The sequence below is a fragment of the Electrophorus electricus genome, chromosome 8, assembly GCF_041902795.1.
Source record: "Electrophorus electricus isolate QZ-2024a chromosome 8, ASM4190279v1, whole genome shotgun sequence".
NCBI classification, from domain to species: Eukaryota; Metazoa; Chordata; class Actinopteri; order Gymnotiformes; family Gymnotidae; genus Electrophorus; species Electrophorus electricus.
Window position 1 is genome coordinate 22427483 of NC_137504.1, and position 22028 is coordinate 22449510.

The following is a 22028-nucleotide window of genomic DNA, read 5'->3' on the forward strand; positions in this document are numbered from 1 at the left end:
ACAGGAGAAGCTCCGGTCTGCAAACATGACAGAGAGAATAAATTATTAGGCATGTCCAAGTATAAAGGTGTGTAAATTAGGGAACTACAATGTGAAGACATTTAGCTATGGCAGCACAATTAAGTGGATAGAGCCAGAATGAAACACAGGCATGAGGGCTCCCTGGAACATCAGCACTCCACCGCTCTCAGTCAGCAGTCAATTTGAGTGACAAATATACATGAAGTAACATCACAACTTCCCAGTTTACCATAATTGTCAATGCACGTGAACCCCCCAATCTACACCTTTACATAAGATGGGAAGTATTTAAGCATTAGTGGTACAGCCAGATAGTAAGGCATTACAGTTGTCTAGTCTGGAAGTGATAATTGCATGGACTAGCCTTGCTGCATCATGTGAAGATAGTATATTCCTAATCAGCGCATAATAATTTTTGACCATGACTGAATTAAGTTGCCTGTAATCCTCGTAGAATCTCCACTGGCCCCCTTTCTTCTTAATTGGACCACCAGGGAGGGGGTGCAACTCTCTTTGATGATGCCATCTGCCAACAGACAAACCACCTGACACTCGATTTCAGCTTGTTTCCTCGGAGACATGCCACATGCACACTGTTTAATGAGGATATGATTGCTAGTCCCAATGAGGTGCTTGATCAGCTTGCATATTCCAGTATTTCTATTGGCTACATTAAAAACCCCTGAAAATTCTTGTATGAGTGTAGTTAGCTGCGCTTGCTACTGTGTTGTGATGGCAGACTCATCCACTGTGACAGGTAGGGCATAAGAGTGTGAAGCCACCATAGCAATATCAGCTGGCCGAGGAAGTGGAGCAAGGTCAGTTTCTCCAAGGTGATCAAGCTGTCATTACGTCTCTCGTAATAGGGTTCAAAACACGGGCCACTGCGACACCATTCCTGACACTCTTCACTGCATGTGATCGTCAAAATTCAATGAGGTCAGATTAATGTGTGCTGGGAGGGTACACATTAACTGGCACTAGTATCTCACTAAGAAGGGAATAGACAAACATTACAGCACTCAGGTACCAATTTCACACGTAGGTGTCCCCCAACTGTAGAACAACCACTTCCATAGTATGATTTTTCACTAGACCAAGGAGGACAGCCTGAGTGGTTTTCCTAAGGACATGGAACTACCACATGAATGACCCCAACCTAAAAGCCAGAGTCATAGTGCCCAATGTATCTAGCAATTGCCCATTTACAGCATGTGAGCTCATATAGAAAGGAAACTTTTCCTCCCTTTGTGCAACTACACCATACTCTGGGAATGCTTCCTAGACCAGCCTGCTAACATCAGCAGCATATACTTCCAGGCTCTCGTGGGGTGCACGCAGACGGGCAGCAAGGCTGGTTTTAAAGTGGTCCATAAACTGTTTCTCTCCAAAAGCCTCATTAAGCCGTTCCCTGACTGCCGCATAGTCTGACTGCACAGGTGCTGGAAGACTGTCCCATAACAGAAATGCAGCTCTGCTCAAATGAGTAGGTAGAATTCTCACCAGCTCATAGTCATACTCGCTCCCGTCGCTAGTGAGTGTCATGACCGCAACTTCAGGCTGCCTTACCCAGCTCATAAAATTTGGCTCCTGTCTCCAGTGAAGGGGGCAGGCAAATCAACTCTCAATCCACCAATCTTTGGCTCTCTCTGAGCTATACTTGCACCAATGTAACCAAGCTTCACAAGGGTTCTCCTAATAACCTTGATATTTCACAAAACACGTCTGCATAAAAATGTTACATTGTCAATTATCATTGATAACTGAATTTCCCTCACTTTGTTGAATTAAAAAAAAAAATGAAGTAACACACAAATGTTTCAAAACAGTGTTTACTCCTCCAGTCGATACAATTCATATATGGAACCTAAGATGCAAGAACGGCCCATCTTGAAATTGCTGTTTCTCTGCTGGCACGAGAACAAACGTATTTACCTATTTGTTTGTTACCTATCTTTCCCCATTCAGCCTACAGCGCCACTTACATTGCAGTTCTCCGGCATATTTCTGTTCTGAGTGCTTTAGAATGAGGCACAGTACATAACAGCCAATCAGAACAGAGCTCCTTAACTTCTATCTGTCTCAAAAGGTGCAAAACAGAAAGAGCCTATTTGATTCTCAGGGGTAAAGAGACAATGGAAAATGACATTAGCTTCTCCACCACTGAAGTGGAACAATTGTCATTTGCCAGGACATCTAGTCAGTCTGTTAAAATCATATGGTTGTAAACGGGCGTGTAAAATACGGAATAAATGTATTATATGGCACCTTTAAGAGGAGACGTTTCTTTCACTTAATTATATGTTACTTATTTTCTAATGTTTTTTTCACTGTTAGTTTTATCTGGGTACTCTTAATAAGTTACTGAGTACTTAACTTGACCGAAAACAGATTTACGTGGTGTCTCCACCACTTACATGCAAAATAGCCATTGAATTGTGTTGTGCTTTGTATTAGATGTATGGCTGCTGTATCTGCACAACAACATAAATCCGAAAAATATCCTACCGATTTTGTTTTGTTTTATTTTTACCGCAGAAACGTGTATTGGGGTATTAATTGGTATTGATTTCATTGATACTATTCTTTATCACGCGAAATTTCGTCTTTATGCGTAGGATGTACACAATATATATAACAGATTCATGTGGTACAACGGCGTTCAATAGTTACACAGAGATGTTAATAAATTTCAACGTTTTCTGTCCAATGAATAAGCTTTCAAACATTTTCCCAGCCCTCCCCTTTTCGTACGCCCCTCGGCATATTTTCTATTCTTAAATTACTGTAGCAGCAAGTAAAAGTGTCAATTTCACCATGATTCGGACTAAGGTAAAGGACTAATATGCGAGAAAGCGACCTTAGCCGCGCTATTCTTATATGAAAACGATACATTATCCTACTGTGACCTAACTTCGTTAACCTACCATTCTCCAACTACTTGAAATGAGGTAAGAGCACAATATTTTTGGGTCCCTAACGCTAGTTCACCAGCGACAAATCACTGATCTTCTCTAAACATGTATCTCCCCTAAAAGCACTTCAGTCTATATATATCATCTTTAATTTGTTTTAGTTGAGCTATTCATTTCCATGCACCTCTTAACTGAAACATTGTGTTGCAATGCGTATAGCCTACAATAGTTGGTTCAAATGTATAGTTTTGCAAACCGAGGGGGAAAACATCGTTTCATTGGCTTCGATAGGTACCATGCCGTTTGTGGAATTCATTGCAGGATGGATTTCAGGTGGGTTTACAATTCGCCTGTTACTTCCACATAGCAGATGAGGGCCTTCGTGTAGGATTATTGTTGGCAAGTAATCTGCCTGTTGTCTGTCAGAAAGCACTGAATTAGTTTGTGTCTCAGGCGCAGTAGGGCTGGCTGTAGGACATCCCATGGACACTGTGAAGGTGGAGTTTAAAAAAAAATAAATAAATAATAAAAAAATAAAAAATAAAAATATATATATATATATATATATATATATATATATATATATATATATATATATATATATATATATATATATTTTTTTTTTTTTTTTTTTTTTTTTTTTTTTACACATTAAGGTGCCTTATTTGTGCTCATCAACATTTAGCCTAACTATATACATTATATGTAGGTGCGCCTCCAAACCCAATCCACCTACAAAGGGATATTTGACTGTGTGGTACGGACGTACAAACATGAAGGGGTGAGTATCAAAATCACTGGAATTTGGACTTTTTGTATGGACTCGGCACATTTGGTTGAATGTACACACTGTGCCTTTACAGTCCTAAAGTGCTAACCTTGTGCTTTGCTTTGTTATAAAGCTGAAGGATGTACATTTGCGCCCTTTATTATCAGAGCTCTAGAAACAGCACTTGGTGGCCGGCAACCCGACGACCCTAAAGTTTGATCACTTTTTTTCACATCGTCAGCCATGACTGAGCAGGATGCTACACTGATCCTTGTGGGGCTTCTCAAGGAATTGTCTCCAATTATTAAATATGCCATGATGACAGTGGCTTCAAATATCACAGAATATTTGCCTTCATTGATCTGTTACACATTATACACATCAAAGGCCAAATATTTTACCACAGCATTTATACTGTGTAAACTTCTAGTGAATTCCAGAAGATGACTGAACATTAATTACGCCTGTGTAAAGAAATCTCCCTGCGTTGCTCGTGGCAGGCTGAATTACAGCATAACGATCTGTTACAACCCAAGTTGCATAAAAGTTAATCAGTGACTTGATGATGATGAACCTGTCTTCATTCTGGCCTGTTTATCTTTGCATGCTTAGTTCCATGGTTTCTACAAGGGTATGGCCTTCCCTGTCCTCACTATCGCCATAAGCAACGCGCTGGCCTTTGGTTCTTATAGCAATGCCTTGGATTACCTCACCCAATCACAACGCAGGGAACGCATCCAAGGCAACAAGGCACCAATATTGACCATCTACATAGCTGGATGCTTCTCTGGATTGACTCAGGTGTTTGTCACGTTATTAAATCCTGTTACAAAGGTGTTACACATGTCCTGTGCACTACTAAACTTTGTTCTTTTTAAAAAATGCATTTACATTAAAAATGTCTTTGTAAAGGTACTGAATTTCTGACTGCTTTAGTGGACCGTGCAATTTATGTGGCATTTCTCATGCCTAAGACAAATTACTTGTGAGATGAATGAAGTAATTATATTTTACATTTTAGGATAAAACATTCAATAAATTAAATGTAATTATATTTAATTAAAAATGAAACTCTCCTGCCACACACTCATCTGCAACCAGGTGCTGGTCGCAGCGCCTGTTGACCTGGTGAAGGTGCGTCTTCAGAACCTAACCGAAAGCCGCCCGGAGCGGGCCATGGCTAAGTACCGTGGCCCTATGCACTGCTTGGCTGTCATCTTCAGAGAGGATGGGGTCAGGGGCCTGTTCAGGGGAGCAGGGGCTCTCATCCTGCGTGACGTCCCCTGCTTTGGCCTTTACTTCCTGCCCTACGAGATCACCTGCAGGCTGCTGACCGAGGAAGGAACGCAACCCAGTGAGTGTGCAGAGGCAGGGGGGGAAATGACAGAAGCATCCTCTGTTTGTCACTGTTTAGCTGCTGGTGTAACGTCTACATATAATCGGACTGGTTTAATTATGCTGTGCCAAGTGCCACTTCGGAGGCAGTGTTCCTTCGTGGCTGAAGGTGTTGTGGTGGTGGTCACCTGTGGTCACGTGTGTTCATGCCAGGTACCCCTACCGTGTTAATGGCCGGAGGAATCGCCGGTGTGATCACATGGGGTTGTGCCACGCCTATGGACGTAATAAAGGCTCGGCTCCAAATGTCCGGGGCTGGCGGCCGAACATACATGGGGGTCATGCACTGCATCACCACCAGTGTGCGGGAAGAGGGTGTGCGGGTGTTCTTCAAGGGGCTCCTCCTGAACAGCCTGCGAGCTTTCCCTGTCAACGCCATCACCTTCCTCGTCTATGAGATACTGATGAAGTGCATGACTGCGCCACCTACAGGGGGTGAGATCTGATCCCGAGGGTGTGTGCATGCCCAGGAGGCATCTACTCATACTGCCAACGTAGTAACCTCATGATGGTTGATTAACTGTTCTGTCGGAGCGTGGTAGTAAAGCTGAATGTTTGGCTTCTGCCTTATATATAATATATATAAATAAATTATATATGTATATAAATAAATATAAATATATATAAATATAAATAAATATATATAAATATAAAATATAAATATATATAACTAAATATTATTTATATACATATATTATATATATAAATAAATTATATATGTATATAAATAAATATAAATATATATAAATATAAATAAATATATATAAATATAAAATATAAATATATATAACTAAATATTATTTATATACATATATTATATATATAAATAAATTATATATGTATATAAATAAATATAAATATATATAAATATAAATAAATATATATATATAAATATATATAACTAAATATTATTTATATACATATATATATAAATACATTATATATATATATATAAATACATTATATATATATATATATAAATACATTATATATATATATATATATAAATACATTATATATATATATATATATATATAAATACATTATATATATATATATATAAATACATTATATATATATAAATACATTATATATATATATATATATATATAAAAATACATTATATATATATATATATAAATACATTATATATATATATATAAATACATTATATATATATATATATATATAAATACATTATATATATATATATATACATTATATATATATATATATATATACATTATATATATATATATATACATTATATATATATATATATATATACATTATATATATATATATATATATACATTATATATATATATATATATATATACATTATATATATATATATATATATATAAATACATTATATATATATATATAAATACATTATATATATATATATATAAATACATTATATATATATATATATAAATACATTATATATATATATATATAAATACATTATATATATATATATATAAATACATTATATATATATATATAAATACATTATATATATATATTATATATATATATATATATATATATATATATATTATAATTAATAGTATACTTGATGAAACATATAATCATCACAACAGTGTTAAGCTAGTTTATAATAATCATATAAAGGCATTACATGCAAAATTAGAATTTTTTATGCTGCCAAGCATTGAACCTGTGTAGTCACCTATAAAGAATCACATTTTTTTTGGTTATCTTGCAGATATAGCCATTAGAGGTGTTCTAATGAAATGAAAGTCACATAGCTGATGGGACATAGCATCTTTATTTCATCCATTCGCCAAGGAAACAGACATTAACACAGTGAGCCAGATTTACCAATGCAACAAGAACATGTTAAAATGACATCTTAACATACATAACCAATAATCAAATCCCTGGTTATGCTACTTTTTCCATAAACCATTTAATTTGTAATTCTGGTGCATGCTAACAATTTTGTCACTAAAGATTTGTGTATAGTATCTGCAACTAAATTACTCATTCCTGTCTGTTACTCCACAAAGTCAGGTGATTATAAAACTTCTGAATTTACAGAGCTGTTCTTACCCATTCATAACACCACCATAATTGAGCGATTGTAATCCTGTTTAATCAAATGTCTGCAGTTTTCAGTGACTGAGAAGCTGTGTGCATCCTGAAACTATAAATTTGTTGATCAGAGAGATCAGTGCTTTCAGCATTTTAAGCAGCTAAAACCACACCTGTTCTTTAACTGTGAACAGAAAACATGAAAACAGAAGGATGTCCAAGAAGGTAAATACAAATCAGACTAATCAGGAAACGCACAAGAATTATGTATCTCTAGTCAATTACTATTAAGTATCTCTAGTCAATTCTATTAAAGTTATTTTGGGAGTTCAGCAGTGGAACAGAAATAATATAAAAGAGTAAACCAGGGTGAGGTTAGTAAATATCTCAAATAATGTAGGGGTTATGTTTGAGGCCATTTACTTCACATTAATAATTGAACAATGTAATATTTAAGCAATGATTTTGGGGAAAATATCGCAACATCTTTTATGACAGAAAATGTATTGTATCAGCATAAAAAGGTTCCATGTTTCATATTTAATGTCATTTTTATGCATCTGAGTGTCAAATTTGTTCACTTGTAATTGGAGACAACTCCATTAAACTACCAGCAAGCTCTATAGCTACTTCTCTGGTTTAAAACTTAAGCAAATTTTGCTAAAATAAATTAACTGTCTAGCAGTTAATTGAAAGAGCCCAGTGAAGACAATGATACAAAAGGAATTTACATCCATTTCTTTAATGGATTAAATCTCTTTAATGGATGATCTCATATCTCACATTGCTAATGCCAAATCACTCCATGTGTAGGTGGGTGTGAGACAAAAAGATAATGTATTAGTCAGAAAGTTTGTGCCCTCACTTCTGGTACTGTAGTCACTGTGTGTGCGCGCGAGATCAGATGCATACGCCTCGGGGTTACTGCAGCAGCACAGTCCAGTCAGCCCCTGCGTTGACTCCAGGCTTGCGCAGAATTAACACTGATGCAGCAGAATCAAACTCAAACTCCACAGCAGACTCCTTTCCATCTACATTTCAATAATAATGTATCATATTTTTATTAACTGGGAAATTGTGTGACAAACTATTAAATGCATTGCACTACACACATGAAACAAACTGTACAATGAAAAGGTGTCAACAACTTTCTTCTGTGTACATTTTTTAAAGAGAAAGGCTAGGGTTGGTATATCAGACTTTCACTACATGTTCATCATGGCTATGAACGTAGCTATAATGCTAAATTATATTATTGTGTTCTCTTTTCCCTTATTATTTCAGACCACAACACGACTCACTTGTCACTACCTTGAAAATCATATGGTGATTCAAGCCTAGTAAATTTCCAAGTTTACCATGCGAAAATCTGCCTTAGTTACTGGCAGTGGATTACTTATATTATTACACGTGCATTATTAGCATATTATCAATATTTCAATTATCACCGTTACCAATATGTCAACACTCCTAGTCCAGGCCACACGCGTGTGTATGAGAATTAAAGATAGACTAAGAAGTCACTGACCTGCAGTCGTCAGAGAAACAGAAGCAGGGCGAGGGGCTCCCAGAATGAACACCTTCTCTATCCATGCTGCGGTTGTGAACTTTGAGTCTGGGGCAAGATTACTGAGGGGGGGGGGGGGGGGATGTACCGTATGATGAGAAAATGGCCTAAAGCAAAACTGGATGCTGACTAGATCACAATACAAAAATCATGTCATTCAGATGTTGGATCGGGCACTTCAATGACAAATTTAAAAGACTCCCAGAGACTTCACACTGAGAAAAGCCAAATGACAAATGCTTGTACTTTGAAGGTTTTTCTCATTTAACGCCCTAAACCCCCACCCCCGCATATGTCCATTCAATTTTTAGACATATTCAGTTATTTTAGACAATTCAATTATTCTTGCATATAAAAAATTCCATTTAGATAGTGAACTCTAAAATGAATCTCATCAGTTTTTCTGCACGTGAGCCAATTTGATTTTTAATAAATCCTCCTATAATATACACCAGAGAGATCCACTGCCTGAAAAGTGCTGGACATGAGCATTGTTTGTTTGTGTGAGTGTGTATGAGTGCGTGTGTGTAGCAACAAGACAGCGCCCCACACCTGGAAGTAAGTGCATTATCAGAAAAGTGCAGCCGCCTACAGATGAACTGCTTCTCTTTGTGATAGTTGAAGGTGTGGAAGTCATCGATGTAGAGCTCTCCTTCAGCTGTCCCCTGGCAGGACAACAATGTTAGACACTTTTACAGAATAAATATGATTCAGGCATGTGAGGTCTGGCAGGTAAGGTATAAGCAGTTAAGACCAACAATGCAAAACCAGACCCCCAACTCCATGTTAAGTTAAGGTAGCCTTAGGGGGAACTCAGTGTTCTCTTAAACATACAGTCCCTAGCAAGAGTATTTTTTCACCTAACGTGTTTATTGACATGTTATTAACATGTTTGCATTTAGTAGTGATTTTTGTTCTGCAGGGAGTTCTGGTTGGTTAGATGATTGAAGAATAATTTTTAGAATAGTACTGCTGAAAGGTGACGCTTCTCCTCAGCAGGTCATCCTGCACTACAGTACTGAGCACCATCCTTCCGTCATTTTAACAAAACGCCCAACGGCCAGGTGCTGCCACTGCCAAACGTCACTGTTAGGATGGTGAGGCTTAGAAACTTTTGTTTAAAATAGTAGACTAGGACATGGCTTTGTTTTGGTTATAAACGGTGCAGTCGTTCAACCCAGAGTGAAAACGGTCGTACCGGTGGTGTCCCCTGCAGTAGGTTTACCTCAGGGCTAAGGGCTACGTAGAGGGTGTAGGGGTCATTCTCCATACAGGTGGAGGATCTCCTCACGCGGCCTTTCCTACTGATGATGGAGCCGCCGCGCTGGAACACTGGAATCTACCATGAGAATCAGGAGTGAAAGAGTTACAGGGTAGTTTAGACACACAGACAGATAGACAGAAACACTCCTGAATTACCGAGCTCATGGTGACTGGAATGTAAAGGTTCTGGGCCCCCTTGTGTTTCTGGAATGTGTGGACATCATACCAGATCTGGAAAAACGGGACAGAACAGATTGTAAGCAGTTACTCCATCTACACTATTATATCAGCACTATTATAGTATGACATGGCAGATAAGAGGCCTAAAAAGTACTCTAATAGTACCCACAATAGTACAGGAAAGACATAACTGACTTTCCACTGTTTGACATTTTTTATATAAAATATATACAAGCACACACACACACACACACACACACAAAATTAACTGCTGAGCTCTGTCACACCTCTCCTTTCCCAGGTAAGTAGGCGGTGACTCCCTTGGCACCTTCATCAGTAACCGGATGCACCAGCAGATCTTTACCTGTTCAGAAGAAAGGTGGTCAATAATATAAAATCATCTCTAAAATCTCCATTAGTACGGGTCTACCATCTTTGCTCACCAATTAAGTATTCATCCTCAATGGCAAAAGTGGTTTGATCTTCAGGATACTCTACCCACAAAGCCCTGGGTAAGGTCAAGGGAGGGGTGTGTGTGAGAGGCAGAGTAAGAGAAATTGTTTATTAAAAATAAATAAAGATTTTACTGGTCTCAATTCAATGGTATTTTATATCTTATTTACTCCGTTTAATGTCAGAGAGGCTCACCTCATGACTGGTTGCCCGGTGCGGTGTGCATTGTAGAACTGCTGGTACCAGTAGGGCAGAAGGGCATAGCGCTGGCGAATGGCCTCGCGGATCAGGGCTGTGTTGTCCGGGCCAAACAGCCATGGCTCGCGCCGCGGGGTGTCCATGTGGGCGTGGCCTCGGAAGAACGGCTGGTACGCTCCTGCCTGGTACCAGCGCACCAGCAGCTCGGGGCCAGGGTGCTTAAAGAAACCCCCAATGTCAGCTAAACAAGGAAGCAGGGCAGGAGAGAGAGGACAAATCAGACTGGGCACCTTGTTTTTAACCCTGTCGTTTGGTGGGAATCGTTGGGCTGGAAATCACTGAATTACCTCCACAGAAGGAGATGCCTACTAATCCCAGACTCAGACACATGGGTATGGAGATCTTCAGATGGCCCCACTCGGCTGCGTTATCACCTGTCCATACCGCCCCTGGAAACCGAGCGGAACATGAGGGCAGAGGCAAAGAAGCTTGCATAAAGTGACTCGAGCAATCTCGTTCAGACCCACACACTGAGGGCCGAGACGGACCGTAGCGCTGAGATCCTGCGAAAAAGGCTCTGGTGAGAACGAAGGGCCTCTCCACGCCGCCGGAGCGCTGGATCAGGCCTTCAGCGGTTGCCTTTTGCTGAAAGAAGGAGAACAAAGCCATTGGCAGACAGACAGCGTAGAGCCCTGAAACCACAGTTGTGTCCTGCAGCCCTGATCCTCTGCCTATATATGGAGGCCCAGTTACACATGCATATATACCCACTATACCTTCACATATTCTTGTCTGCTTAAAGAGCTTAAAGTGAACTTTGTGCTCCTATTCTCTCCCTCCTTCCTCCCTTTATCCATCCATCCATCCATCCATCCATCCATCCCCAGTGTTTACCCTAGGCCCTGTCTGAACCATCGAGCAGTAGCCCAGCGCGCTCTGCTGGCTCACCACATAGAGGCCATAGATGTTGTGCAAGTCTCGGTGCTCCCAGCTGCCGTGGAGCGCGTCTTTGTGCATGGTCACCTCTGGCCCGTTGAACACCGACGGCTCGTTCATGTCATTCCACGTGTACAGGTTCTCCATGGAGCCCTGAGCAAAAGAACGGGGTCAGGGCTCGAGGCCAACTCGGGGGAAGCACTTTTGTTCTTAGTTTGGGGGCAAGGGTTAGTTTGGGATACTTCTAAAAAATTCAGGAGCTCCTTTTTCAAGGTTTTCTGTGGTAATGGCTCGAATTGGAGCTTAGGCAGGAAGAGCTTATCCAAAGGCAAAACGGCCACCGACAGAAGCAGTTGCTCAGCAGTGAAGAGGTCCCTACCTCATACTGGTTGTAGGAGAACCTGCTCGCCCACCACTCTCTCATTTCAGGGTTGGTGAAGTCAGGGTAGCCAGAGTTTCCTTTTAAGAGAAGAGAACATGTAGGTTTCATGCTTCTCGTATGGCGAACCAAGACAGACCTTAAGTAGGCTGTGTACGTGATAGTCGATAGACTTAATCAACCTGGCCAGCACCAGCCTTCAAAGTCTGCACCATCTTTGTTCTTAGCATAAAGGTTTTTGGAGCGGAGCTCGTTGTGAATCTTGTAGCCACTGTCCACTCTGATGTGGGGATCGACGATGGTGACCATCTGAGAAAAAATTGGTAGTTTAAATGACTAGTAAATACTAGTAAACAAAAAACAAAAAATTAGATACTTGAACAATTTACCTTAAATAAATACCAACAATGTTATTACTAGACAACTGCAAATCTGAAATCTAAATTGGCCTGCAGTGCAAGGAGAAGCAGTCCCACCCACCCACCTACACCTCCACACACACCCCCACACCTTCCGTTTCTTGTCCATGAGTCCCTGCAGCATCTCTTTGGGCTGGGGGAAGTTCTGTGGGTCCCAGGTAAAGTAGCGCTTGCCGTCGGCATGCTCGATGTCCAGCCAAATGAAGTCGTAGGGAATGTCGTGCTCATCGAAGCCCTGGTCCACGGCCTTCACGTCTTCCTGGTTGTTGTAGTTCCAGCGGCACTGGTGGTAGCCGAGCGCGGTGAGTGGGGGGAAGGCCTGCGTGCCTGGCCCAGCGGAGGGAGGAGGGACACAGGCAACAAATGAACCACAGTACACCTCTCTGTGTGTGTGTGAGAGTGTGTGTGTGTGTGAGAGTGAGAGTATGTGTGTGTGTGTGTGAGAGAGTGTGTGTGTGTGTCTGAGAGTGTGTGTGTATGAGAGTGTGTGTGTGTCCGAGAGTGTGTGTGTGTGTCCGAGAGTGTGTGTGTGAGTGTGTGAGAGTGTGTGTGTGTGTGTGAGAGAGTGTGTGTGTCCAGTACAGCTTTCTAAAGGCTGATGCTGATATGTAAAGTGCAGCGATATATAATGCTGATATCAAAGTTGATGTTTCTTGCATGTTATGAAACAATTACATTATAATAAATGAGACACAAAATTGCTACACTTGAACATTTATTTAACAGTCATTGTCTGTTATTTGCTTGCTTAAGCAGATCTGATCTGCAGTCTGCAGTGTACTTTTCCTGGGAAAAAAAAAATTTACCCACTAAATAAATGTGATAAATGTCCACAAGTATTTTAAAAATGAAAACAAATTCACTAACCTCCCCCCCCCCCCCCCAAAAAAACCCAGATTATGCTGATTTTGGCAAGATGGAACTTAATTTGTCCAATTAAGCAGCCGATAGATTAAGCAGGTGACCAATAGTATGTGTGCATACATTTGTATGTTCAGTTAGTAAGGTGCAATGTGTGAGTGCTTGTGTGTTCTCATTTCAGTAAGTACATTTCCTTAAGCTGTGTTTTCTGTGTGTATTTGCACATGTGCACCTGTCAATGAGGCATACTGTGCGAAGACGTCATTGGGTCTGGGTCCGAGCATAATGAAGACGTCGATAATGCCGCTCTCCGAAACCCAGCGCACGTCTGTCTGAGGGGCATCACTTGAACCTGTCTGCAGCACACCCCCATCCACCCAGAGAGAGAGAGAGAGAGAGAGAGAGAGAGAGAGAGAGAGAGAGAAAATATCGCAATACCGTATGAGGGTGCACATTATTTGTTATATTGTTATACTGTATGAAACACAACATAAAAGCAATGGACAAATCACCACCACCACCAAACAATAATTACAAGAAAACAGTCCCTAGTGAGGAGGAGGAGGAGGAGGAGGAGGAGGAAGGCACCAGGCGGCAGTGTCTCACCTCGCCTGCTGTGTTGGAGCTAATGTCCACCCAGGTCTCGGCTGCGTTGAGCCAGAAGATGCCCATGGTGCGCTGGGAATTGTGGGATACGAGGACAGGTACGGCGCCATACAGGGCCATGGGGTTGTGCAGCTCATACTGGAACACGTCCAAGTTATACAGGCGATACGGGTCACCCCCACTGAGAGCACAGGAAGTGTCCGGCACACAGCAGTCAACATGTGCGCTACTTGTTGACTGAAGCGTGTCTGGTTAGTTAATTACAAATCGCGATTAATTAAAAAAAAAAAAAATCTTACTCTGTGTTCTTGAGTTTAAGAGTGTCCGCATGTTCCGGGATGCCGTACACGTGCTCCACACCAGGAAAAGAGAAATCTAAACTGATGGAAGTTGGTCCTGGAAAGCAAAATGAAGGAACAGTGGCTGAATAAAACAGGACAAAAATTAATTATGGAAGGTATTAATACAACTCAGTGCGTCTGCAGCATAAATAACCTCTGTGATAACACGTGTGTGTGTGTGTGTGTGTGTGTGTGTGTGTGTGTGTGTGTGTGTACCATTGGGTTTTGAGTCACTGTGGGTTTTAAACGTCTCTTCCCACATGCCAGGCTTATCTTCCTCCTCGCTCACTTCCTGGCCATCCTGAGATACACAGACCATGTAGGGTGGTAATACATATTTCTTAGAAGGTATTTATATTAAGCTTAATTTGAAAAGTAAACAAACATATCTGAATCAGTGTGTGTGTGTATATATATATATATATATATATATATATATATATAAAAATAGAAGATGAACACAAGTCCCATGCAACATAAGGAAGAGTAAGCTCATGAGCTCACATAGGTCTAGGGTCTTAAAATGGGATCAGCCCCCATTTCTCCCCACACACACACACACACACACACACACACACACATTCAGACACCAGATAAAACCACCACACACACCTTATCATCTACCTTCTCTGTATTCTCTGGCCTTCCGTTTTCCTCTGTGTTGGGCTCATGTTTGCTGAAACACACGTCATGTCATGTCATGAAATCTTGGCTTAGTTTCTGAAATGCTTTTTTTTTTTCTTCAGTCAACCTGGCACATGCATCATGCTGAATAACCCCCTCTGGCCACCCCACCGCTGCGACTGAAATATGACGCTCTGCTTCGGATACACGGGTGTTGAATGTTGCGTTTAACCGCAGTTGTGCTTCATGCCTTCCGCGCAACTATGACTTGCTTATTACACCTGCAGTGTCCATGCATTTATTTGAAATAACTAGTAAGAGAACAGGAAAGTTAACAGACTGATTTCCTCTGAAGTTTAAGTCTTTACTTTCACATCGACAACTTGTCTCATATGTTACAGAGTGAAATGTCCATTTAAAAACATGGCTGACCACTGAGGCTTAGATCTGCCCAGGCTGAAGTCCAAGCTCTTTCATGTGAAGGATGGACTGTATTAACCATGCATGCCAAATTCCACAGCATGTGGGTTTGGGGTTTTTTTGTTTGTTTTTTTGGACATGCAAAAACATAACATCACATGTGCAACCAAATTCAAAATGTAACATGTAGCTCCATACTCTGTATACTTTAAAAAAAAATGCTACAATAAAAGTTTTATATTTTATTAATAACAAACTAAATTGTGTGTTTATCATGGTGACAGCGATGATCTATCTATGCTGGTAAAGGTGTTGGAAAAACACAGGGCACTTATGTATTATTAGTTGATGTTTTGGATGTTTATTGTTGCTGCTTTTCCCATCTTGTCTCAAAAATCATGACAGAGCGGTCAGTTTAAACACCAACTCTTACCCCAAGCAAAGCTGCTTTAGAAAAGTCAGCAGGTGCCAAAGGAATAAGGCAATATGCCATAATTCCAACCTATTCATGCTCTTTGTGATGCTTTAACACTCCTCCTTTTGAACATTAACATTTACCATTAACTTGACTAGAAACCACTATTGACACAGCTCACGACAGTTTTAATTGCACTTTACAGAAGAAACAATCAGACAGGATCATTCAGACACATGCTCACACATGCAGGCACACCCGCACGCACACGCACGATGAAGAAGCAGACCAAAGGGACGTTACCTAGAGAAAACGTTCTTGATCGAGTCCCACATGCTACTGACTGTGCTAGTTATTTTATGGGAGATGCTGGGGAGGGGGGAAGGGGGTAGACAGGGAGAGAAAAGGAGAGAGTCCAGGAATGGTAAGAACAAGGGGAGGGAGAGAAAACCAAAAAAGGGAAGCAAGAAGACAAAATGATGAGTGTTTGTTACGCAAACATTTTGGCAAACACTAACTTGATCAGGAGGATAATGTGGCTAATGAACAAGAAGTTGTAGGGAAGCAAATGTGTTCAAGGGAATCATTTTCCACTGACTTTCCACTGAGGGAATCCATTTGGCATTTGTGAAACAACCTCGCGTGTGATGACCACGCGGCGCACACGGTAACCCGGCAATAACAAACAGCAAAGACAGCAGTAGCAGCACTGAATCGACATATCACGTCACGTGCCTTCATAACGCAGCCTCCACACACTCCCAAATCCACAGCTGTGCTCTTGGTCCTCTCTGCCTCAAATGGTTGGAGGCGATTCAGAAAGAAGTCTCAAGCAGCACCAACAGGAGCTCAGTGCTCCAGCAAAGCAGTTTGGTGGGATGTGTGCCCTGAGCCACACTGCTAAAGACCAAGAGTGAGACGTACCGGAATACTTAACAACTGCACAACGATAGAAACCTACACTACATAAAACAGTTATATAGGCTGGCATACGTTAAAAACATGCTTTTATATACTAATCCAACAGGTTAAAATGTACCATTAACCCAAAGGCCACAGAGCACGCTCCCATATGCGCCGTTGGGATAGTGATACTTATTAGTGAAACATGGATAAAAACCCACAAAGGCCTAACAGCAATTAGCCATCTTCAATTACCCAGAACCCTTTTTGCAGCCTGCCAACACTCAGAAACTTGGGACCCTTTGATTCTTTATTCAATTACAGTTAAAAACACCACCAAGAATGATAAGTTCTATGTTACTATCCACTAAACACCGAAGGATCTGGCAGTTACCTTGGACAAAATATTTGAGAGAATGAGAATGACGTGGAGATTGCTGGTTTGGGGTTTGTAAATTGCATGGAAAGGAATACTGTTTTTTCCACTGGCTTGGTGAAAATGGTAATGCACTTGTGTATTCCCATCCACAGTAGAAAAGGGCATTTTCACACCAATGATTTGTTTTCCTTGTGTGAACTCTCAACTGACCTTTAAGTCATCTACTATAGAAATGTTCATTGATTGGACAACACTAGGGAAGCAACTGACAACAGAACAGCCCCAACTCCAGTCCTTGGGGATGAATACATAGTGCCACTTATGAGCACTTATGAGCTCACTCATTCTGACATGTCTGAGCACTTATGAGCTCACTCATTCTGACATGTCTGAGCACTTATGAGCTCACTCATTCTGACATGTCTGAGCACTTATGAGCTCACTCATTCTGACATGTCTGAGCACTTATGAGCACAGTCGTTCTGACATATCTGCATAAACAGTGCTCAGCACTATGCAGTACTACTGCTCCTACCATGATTAGGTATTGCTGTTTGTGCAAGAATATGAACATATTGATATTTCTGGTTGCCCTATGACAACTGACTCAATGTTAGTGTTTCTGAGCCTAAAAGAAATCCCTCAGAATTAAATAGACAGGTGAATGCCCCTAAAGACTGACCTCATTTGCCAGTTCAGGGCCTGGATTCCCCAAGAACTGGATTCCCTACTGGTCATCTAGGTTCAAATTACCAACTTGGCTACTTCATCAATACGTGTTATAAGGAGTGTGTGTATGTGTGTATGTGTGTGTGTGTGTGTGTGTGTGTATATTGTGGGGGTGGGAAACTCACGTGTCCTTGCGTACACGCAGGTGCTCGAAGGACAGCAGGCCACGGGAGTTAAGGGAGAGCAGCACCTGGGGACCCTCCACGATGTCAAGGCGGAAGGGCTGGGCACTGACAATGAGCCGCTGCTCATCTGGCCCAAGTGACAGCACCACGCCGTTCTCGTCCCGGGACACCACCGCCATGCTGTCACAACAGATTCAAAACAGTTCAAAAATTCAAAAACAGTTCCTTTCGCTGCAGATTATTGGGCCTTAACTGAGATAGTCTATCAATAGCTTTAAACTAAAGAGATGATTTTTGGACAAATTACACTCAGAGTGATGCCAAGATCTTTCGAGAGCACGAATATGGAACTTTTAGAATATAAGGCGGCTTCCATGAACGAAAAGCTCCGTTGTTTCCCCATTGGCACCAGCATTTAGTCATACAGTTGGGTACTGTGTCCATGTACTCATGGACGTGGACTCACGGTTCAGCAGGGGGGTCAGCGATGAGGACATCAGGAACCTCATAACGAGGTCTGAGAGGTTTCAGCTCATTAATTTTAACACGCGTCATGTTGCCCTGCAGCCTATACAGCTCCAGCAGCAGGCGAACCTGTGAAGACACACACCAAACATGGATACTTTTATGCTAGTATGTTGTTCCTGCTAAAGACAGGAATAATGTGCACAACATGAAGCTGAGGGTGCTGCATGACCCTCTGACCTTATTAATGTCATTGATGAGCTGCAGGGTGATCCTGGAGTCACTGAGCTCCAGGGTATCTAGCAGAGCTCTGTATGGAGACTGACCTGGTTTCAGCTCCCTTTGACGCCTACACACACACACACACACACACACACACACACACACACACACACACACGAGTTAAAACACAGCTAGAAGCAGGACAAATGAAATACATTAGTAAACCATTGTTAGAATGTGAGAATATTAAACTAGAACCTCCCAGTCAACTGGGAGCACTATTCTGAAGCCACTAGAATAAAAGTAGAAGTGCAAAGTATTTTTGTTGTCCAGGATATTAATTGTATGTCATTCTTTACTGACTTGCAAAAGGAACTCTGATCGCATGTTTTGAAGTTGCTGCGGTCCACAGCCTCAGCACAGAGACAGAGAAACAGCAGCGCCACCAGCACAGGTACCATTCTAGAATACAACACAGGTCTTAAACATAACGCCGTTACAAATGTCAATCATATAAAGCATTTCTGGTGCTAAACAGCGTTACTAAAAAGTGTAACACAGTGGGACTAAATTATATGTAAGGATGAAGCGACTGCCAAGACAAGAACCACACACATTTACTAATACACATCATTACTGTTAAATAACGGATAGGCTTAGTTGTACGACACGACTTTTGCAGAGGTGTTTGTTACATGTAAATGATAATCAAGACAAAACACCTAGGAGCCAGTGAGCTATCTAGTTTGCTTAACTTACCCTTGGGGAATCTAGAAAACAAAATAACATAAAACAAAGTAACAAGTGACTAGATAACCGGACAGTTCGAAAAACAAAGAAGGCGCAACTGAATGACCATTACCGTGGCAGCTAGCTAAACAAAGGCTCTGCTTAAAGCTCTGCTAAAGGTATCCCCACTGAGTATTCAGCAGTATAATTAGGATAGCCCTTTTCGGATGCTACGAAGAAACGACATCAAATTGCATTTTAAGCAAACAGTTCAATTAAAAATGTAACGGCTTGAAAGATATTATAAATACAATCATATTCATTCTACCTGTCCATGGATGGCGCCATATTGTCTACCAAGTATGAACTTTGCCCCTTATTTTGTCACGTGTTCCGAATTGTCTCTTTGAGATAGAGTTAAAATAATCAGATGTATTGTTCATTCGGGATACTACATCTTTAAACTTGTTTTAGTGAAACATAGATAAAAAAAAACCGTTTCTATCACAATTTCATTCAAATAAATTTTCTAATACTTAAAACAAATGACTGAATCCGCAGCTAGTATAATATAGCCAGACCTAAAAATGACGTACATCGAGTGTTGCCAGAAGTCTTTTGGTGATTGGTTATTTTATTCCAAACGCTGATGACGAAAATACGTCTATAAATACTGGCAAACGCGGCGTGGCTTGTTCTCTTTCGTGTTCGTTAGGGAGGCATGGCTATGTGTTTCTCTTATAACACGTAAGTTTTGGGGCGTTTTGGCTCTTGCTATTCGTTTGGTTCGCTTAATAATTCTTACTCCTGTTTTGAATATCTGAGTACTTAAAGGAATTTGATTTTCCAAGTTTGAAACACGTCTGCCGTCGTGATCTGCATGCTGTGCGCGTTTTAAATCCAGATTGCTCTCTTGGGTTTTGCGGGTAACCCTCCTTTTCTTGGTATGCACGTAGTTTCCCCATACTCGTGCGTATATGTATGGAGGAATAGAAGCGCCAGTGCTATGTCTTCGGTACCGGCATGTTCCCATCAGCTGGTTCTATCCTCAATCGCTGGTACACGAATTACACCTAACCTAGTTTATAAAATGGCACTACTGGAAACGTTCAAAGTCAAGAAATGCTATCATGGCTATTTATGATTAACGTCTTTTGGCTTTCCTTTCAGTGTTAAAGACGAAAGCGTGCAAGCCTGTAAGTATCACTTTCCTTCTGCGGAGAATCCGAGTTGGATATAGGCCTGTTACGAACTCCACTCTCCTCATATTGGCACTCGTGGGATTTTGTGCCCATGTGTGTAATCACGGGAGGAACAGTATCCCGTCACCATGGAGCTGGTTTCTTATGCCAGCTACCATGTTGAGACATACTATGTGAAGTAATATGGGTTTAGCTAGCAGTTCCTTACTTGAATGTCCAAATGACTGTGTGTAGATTTGCTTTACTACCATAGCAAACTTGCCCTGATTCCAATCTGCGTAGACTTGTTAGGATTTTTTAAATCAAATGCATCTAGCTTTAAATGACCATGTATGCAAACATGTTGGCTAGACTTGACTAAAATAGTTTAAGACTTTATGAACATGACCCTTTTTCAAAAGTTGTAAGACTAGTCCTGAACCATCTGTGACCATGGATTTGCATGTTGAGAAGTGCATGAGGCAATGGCTGTAATGCAGGACTTTGTTTTTATTACAGGAGTGTGGAGCTCTTCACTGTGATGGCTATGAAAAGTAGATTTGCCAGGACTTCCCAGTAATCATACAGCTATGCTAAAGATCAGCTGGGTCTATATTTCCGTAGGTTTGTAGGCAAATGCCTGACATGGGTTTTCATGCACTTCTAATAAAGGGCTTTAAGCATACTTCCTGTTTGTGTGGTTCATTAGGTGTATGCTTTTAGTGTTGAAATAAATGGTGCACTAACACTAATCAATACACTTGATCTACACAGTTAAACCTCTACCCTGGTGGAAGATGTTAAATGAATTGATTTACTAACACCCCCCCCCCCCATTTCATTACTGGGGATGAAGCTGTAATGGTGCAAATGGTTTAGAAGTAGCTGATGAACCCTTCTGGTTCAACATGGCAGTACACTTGCTTAACCCAGTTGGGAGGTGCATGCTGCTGAATTATTGACATTGGTTACACACCTTGGCTCACAGGTTATAAAGCCAATTTGGGTAAAGCACAAATGGTCTCCCTGTCCTCAGTTAGGACAGTGGACACTAGAAAAGGTTTATTCTGCTTGATCATGCTGTCTGCTTGCACTGAATTACAAAGGGCTCTCATCATTCATGGCTGTGTTAATTGCTGTCACCCATGGAGTGAAGGTTGTAAAGCCTAGCCATTGTATGACTGGCTCAAGTGATTGCAGCCAAAACCACATTTAATGACCAAGTGTGCTTTGGTTTCTTCCTGTGGTGGATTTTGTGTAACCAGTTCTATGCCATGTGCATCAACCTGAGGGTTTCCTGACTGCCTGTCATGAACCATGGTGGTCAGCTATGCCCATGTCATTGTTCATATGTGGTTAGACTGAGACTGTACATGCTATTATGCCAACTGGGATTCAGAGGCAGAACTTTCTGTATATCTGCAATCACGTCATCAGCCCACTAAATCACTGATCGCAACTGACATCCA

At 40.9% G+C, this 22028-nt stretch overlaps 2 protein-coding genes, 1 long non-coding RNA gene and 1 other non-coding gene across 9 annotated transcripts; 3 read left to right on the top strand and 1 right to left on the bottom strand.

The window, feature by feature from the left end:
- Positions 1–2796: 2796 nt before the first annotated feature.
- Positions 2797–6973, top strand: slc25a45 (solute carrier family 25 member 45). The gene is made up of 8 exons (XM_035527406.2): positions 2797–2972; positions 3228–3269; positions 3390–3433; positions 3646–3717; positions 4318–4506; positions 4807–5059; positions 5254–5535; positions 6836–6973. Exons 2-8 carry the CDS (start codon positions 3233–3235, stop codon positions 6865–6867), a joined length of 909 nt encoding a protein of 302 aa, XP_035383299.1. The 5' UTR covers positions 2797–2972; positions 3228–3232; the 3' UTR covers positions 6868–6973.
- Positions 6880–19842, bottom strand: ganaba (glucosidase II alpha subunit a). 6 transcript variants are annotated; one of them, XM_035527403.2, is made up of 25 exons: positions 19707–19842; positions 19013–19111; positions 18668–18776; positions 18429–18556; positions 17963–18142; positions 16130–16195; positions 14980–15043; positions 14584–14668; positions 14326–14422; positions 14027–14207; positions 13653–13776; positions 12651–12886; positions 12323–12449; positions 12141–12220; positions 11774–11914; positions 11374–11470; positions 11173–11274; positions 10823–11066; positions 10618–10682; positions 10462–10538; positions 10151–10225; positions 9957–10070; positions 9284–9396; positions 8693–8793; positions 6880–8195 (listed from the first exon to the last, which is right to left on the bottom strand). In XM_035527403.2, the coding sequence occupies exons 1-25, from the start codon at positions 19724–19726 to the stop codon at positions 8086–8088; spliced, it is 2835 nt and encodes a 944-aa protein (XP_035383296.1). In that variant the 5' UTR covers positions 19727–19842; the 3' UTR covers positions 6880–8085. The 6 variants fall into 6 exon arrangements, with proteins under 6 accessions (XP_035383296.1, XP_026888357.2, XP_026888358.2 ...); XM_027032556.3 differs by having other exon boundaries at positions 14992–15043; positions 19707–19841; XM_027032557.3 differs by lacking the exon at positions 16130–16195 and having other exon boundaries at positions 14992–15043.
- A 186-nt stretch (positions 19843–20028) lies between these two features.
- Positions 20029–21244, top strand: LOC113591876 (uncharacterized). The gene is made up of 4 exons (XR_003412251.3): positions 20029–20125; positions 20335–20436; positions 20549–20574; positions 21079–21244. It is a non-coding gene; the product is annotated as an uncharacterized LOC113591876 (long non-coding RNA).
- On the top strand, positions 20310–20444 carry LOC113591881 (small nucleolar RNA SNORA57). The gene has a single exon (XR_003412253.1). It is a non-coding gene; the product is annotated as a small nucleolar RNA SNORA57 (small nucleolar RNA).
- Positions 21245–22028: the final 784 nt, after the last annotated feature.

Coding starts and splice junctions, on each gene's coding strand:
- slc25a45 (XM_035527406.2), top strand. CDS start 3,233: ATGCCGTTTGTGGAATTCATTGCAGGATGGATTTCAG. Junction 3,270..3,389: donor CATTGCAGGATGGATTTCAG/GTGGGTTTACAA, acceptor TTTGTGTCTCAG/GCGCAGTAGGGCTGGCTGTA. Junction 5,536..6,835: donor GACTGCGCCACCTACAGGGG/GTGAGATCTGAT, acceptor GTTATCTTGCAG/ATATAGCCATTAGAGGTGTT.
- ganaba (XM_035527403.2), bottom strand. CDS start 19,726: ATGGCGCCATCCATGGACAG. Junction 12,450..12,650: donor TCATGGACAAGAAACGGAAG/GTGTGGGGGTGT, acceptor ATTTTTTCTCAG/ATGGTCACCATCGTCGATCC. Junction 11,915..12,140: donor TCTCCTACAACCAGTATGAG/GTAGGGACCTCT, acceptor TCTTTTGCTCAG/GGCTCCATGGAGAACCTGTA.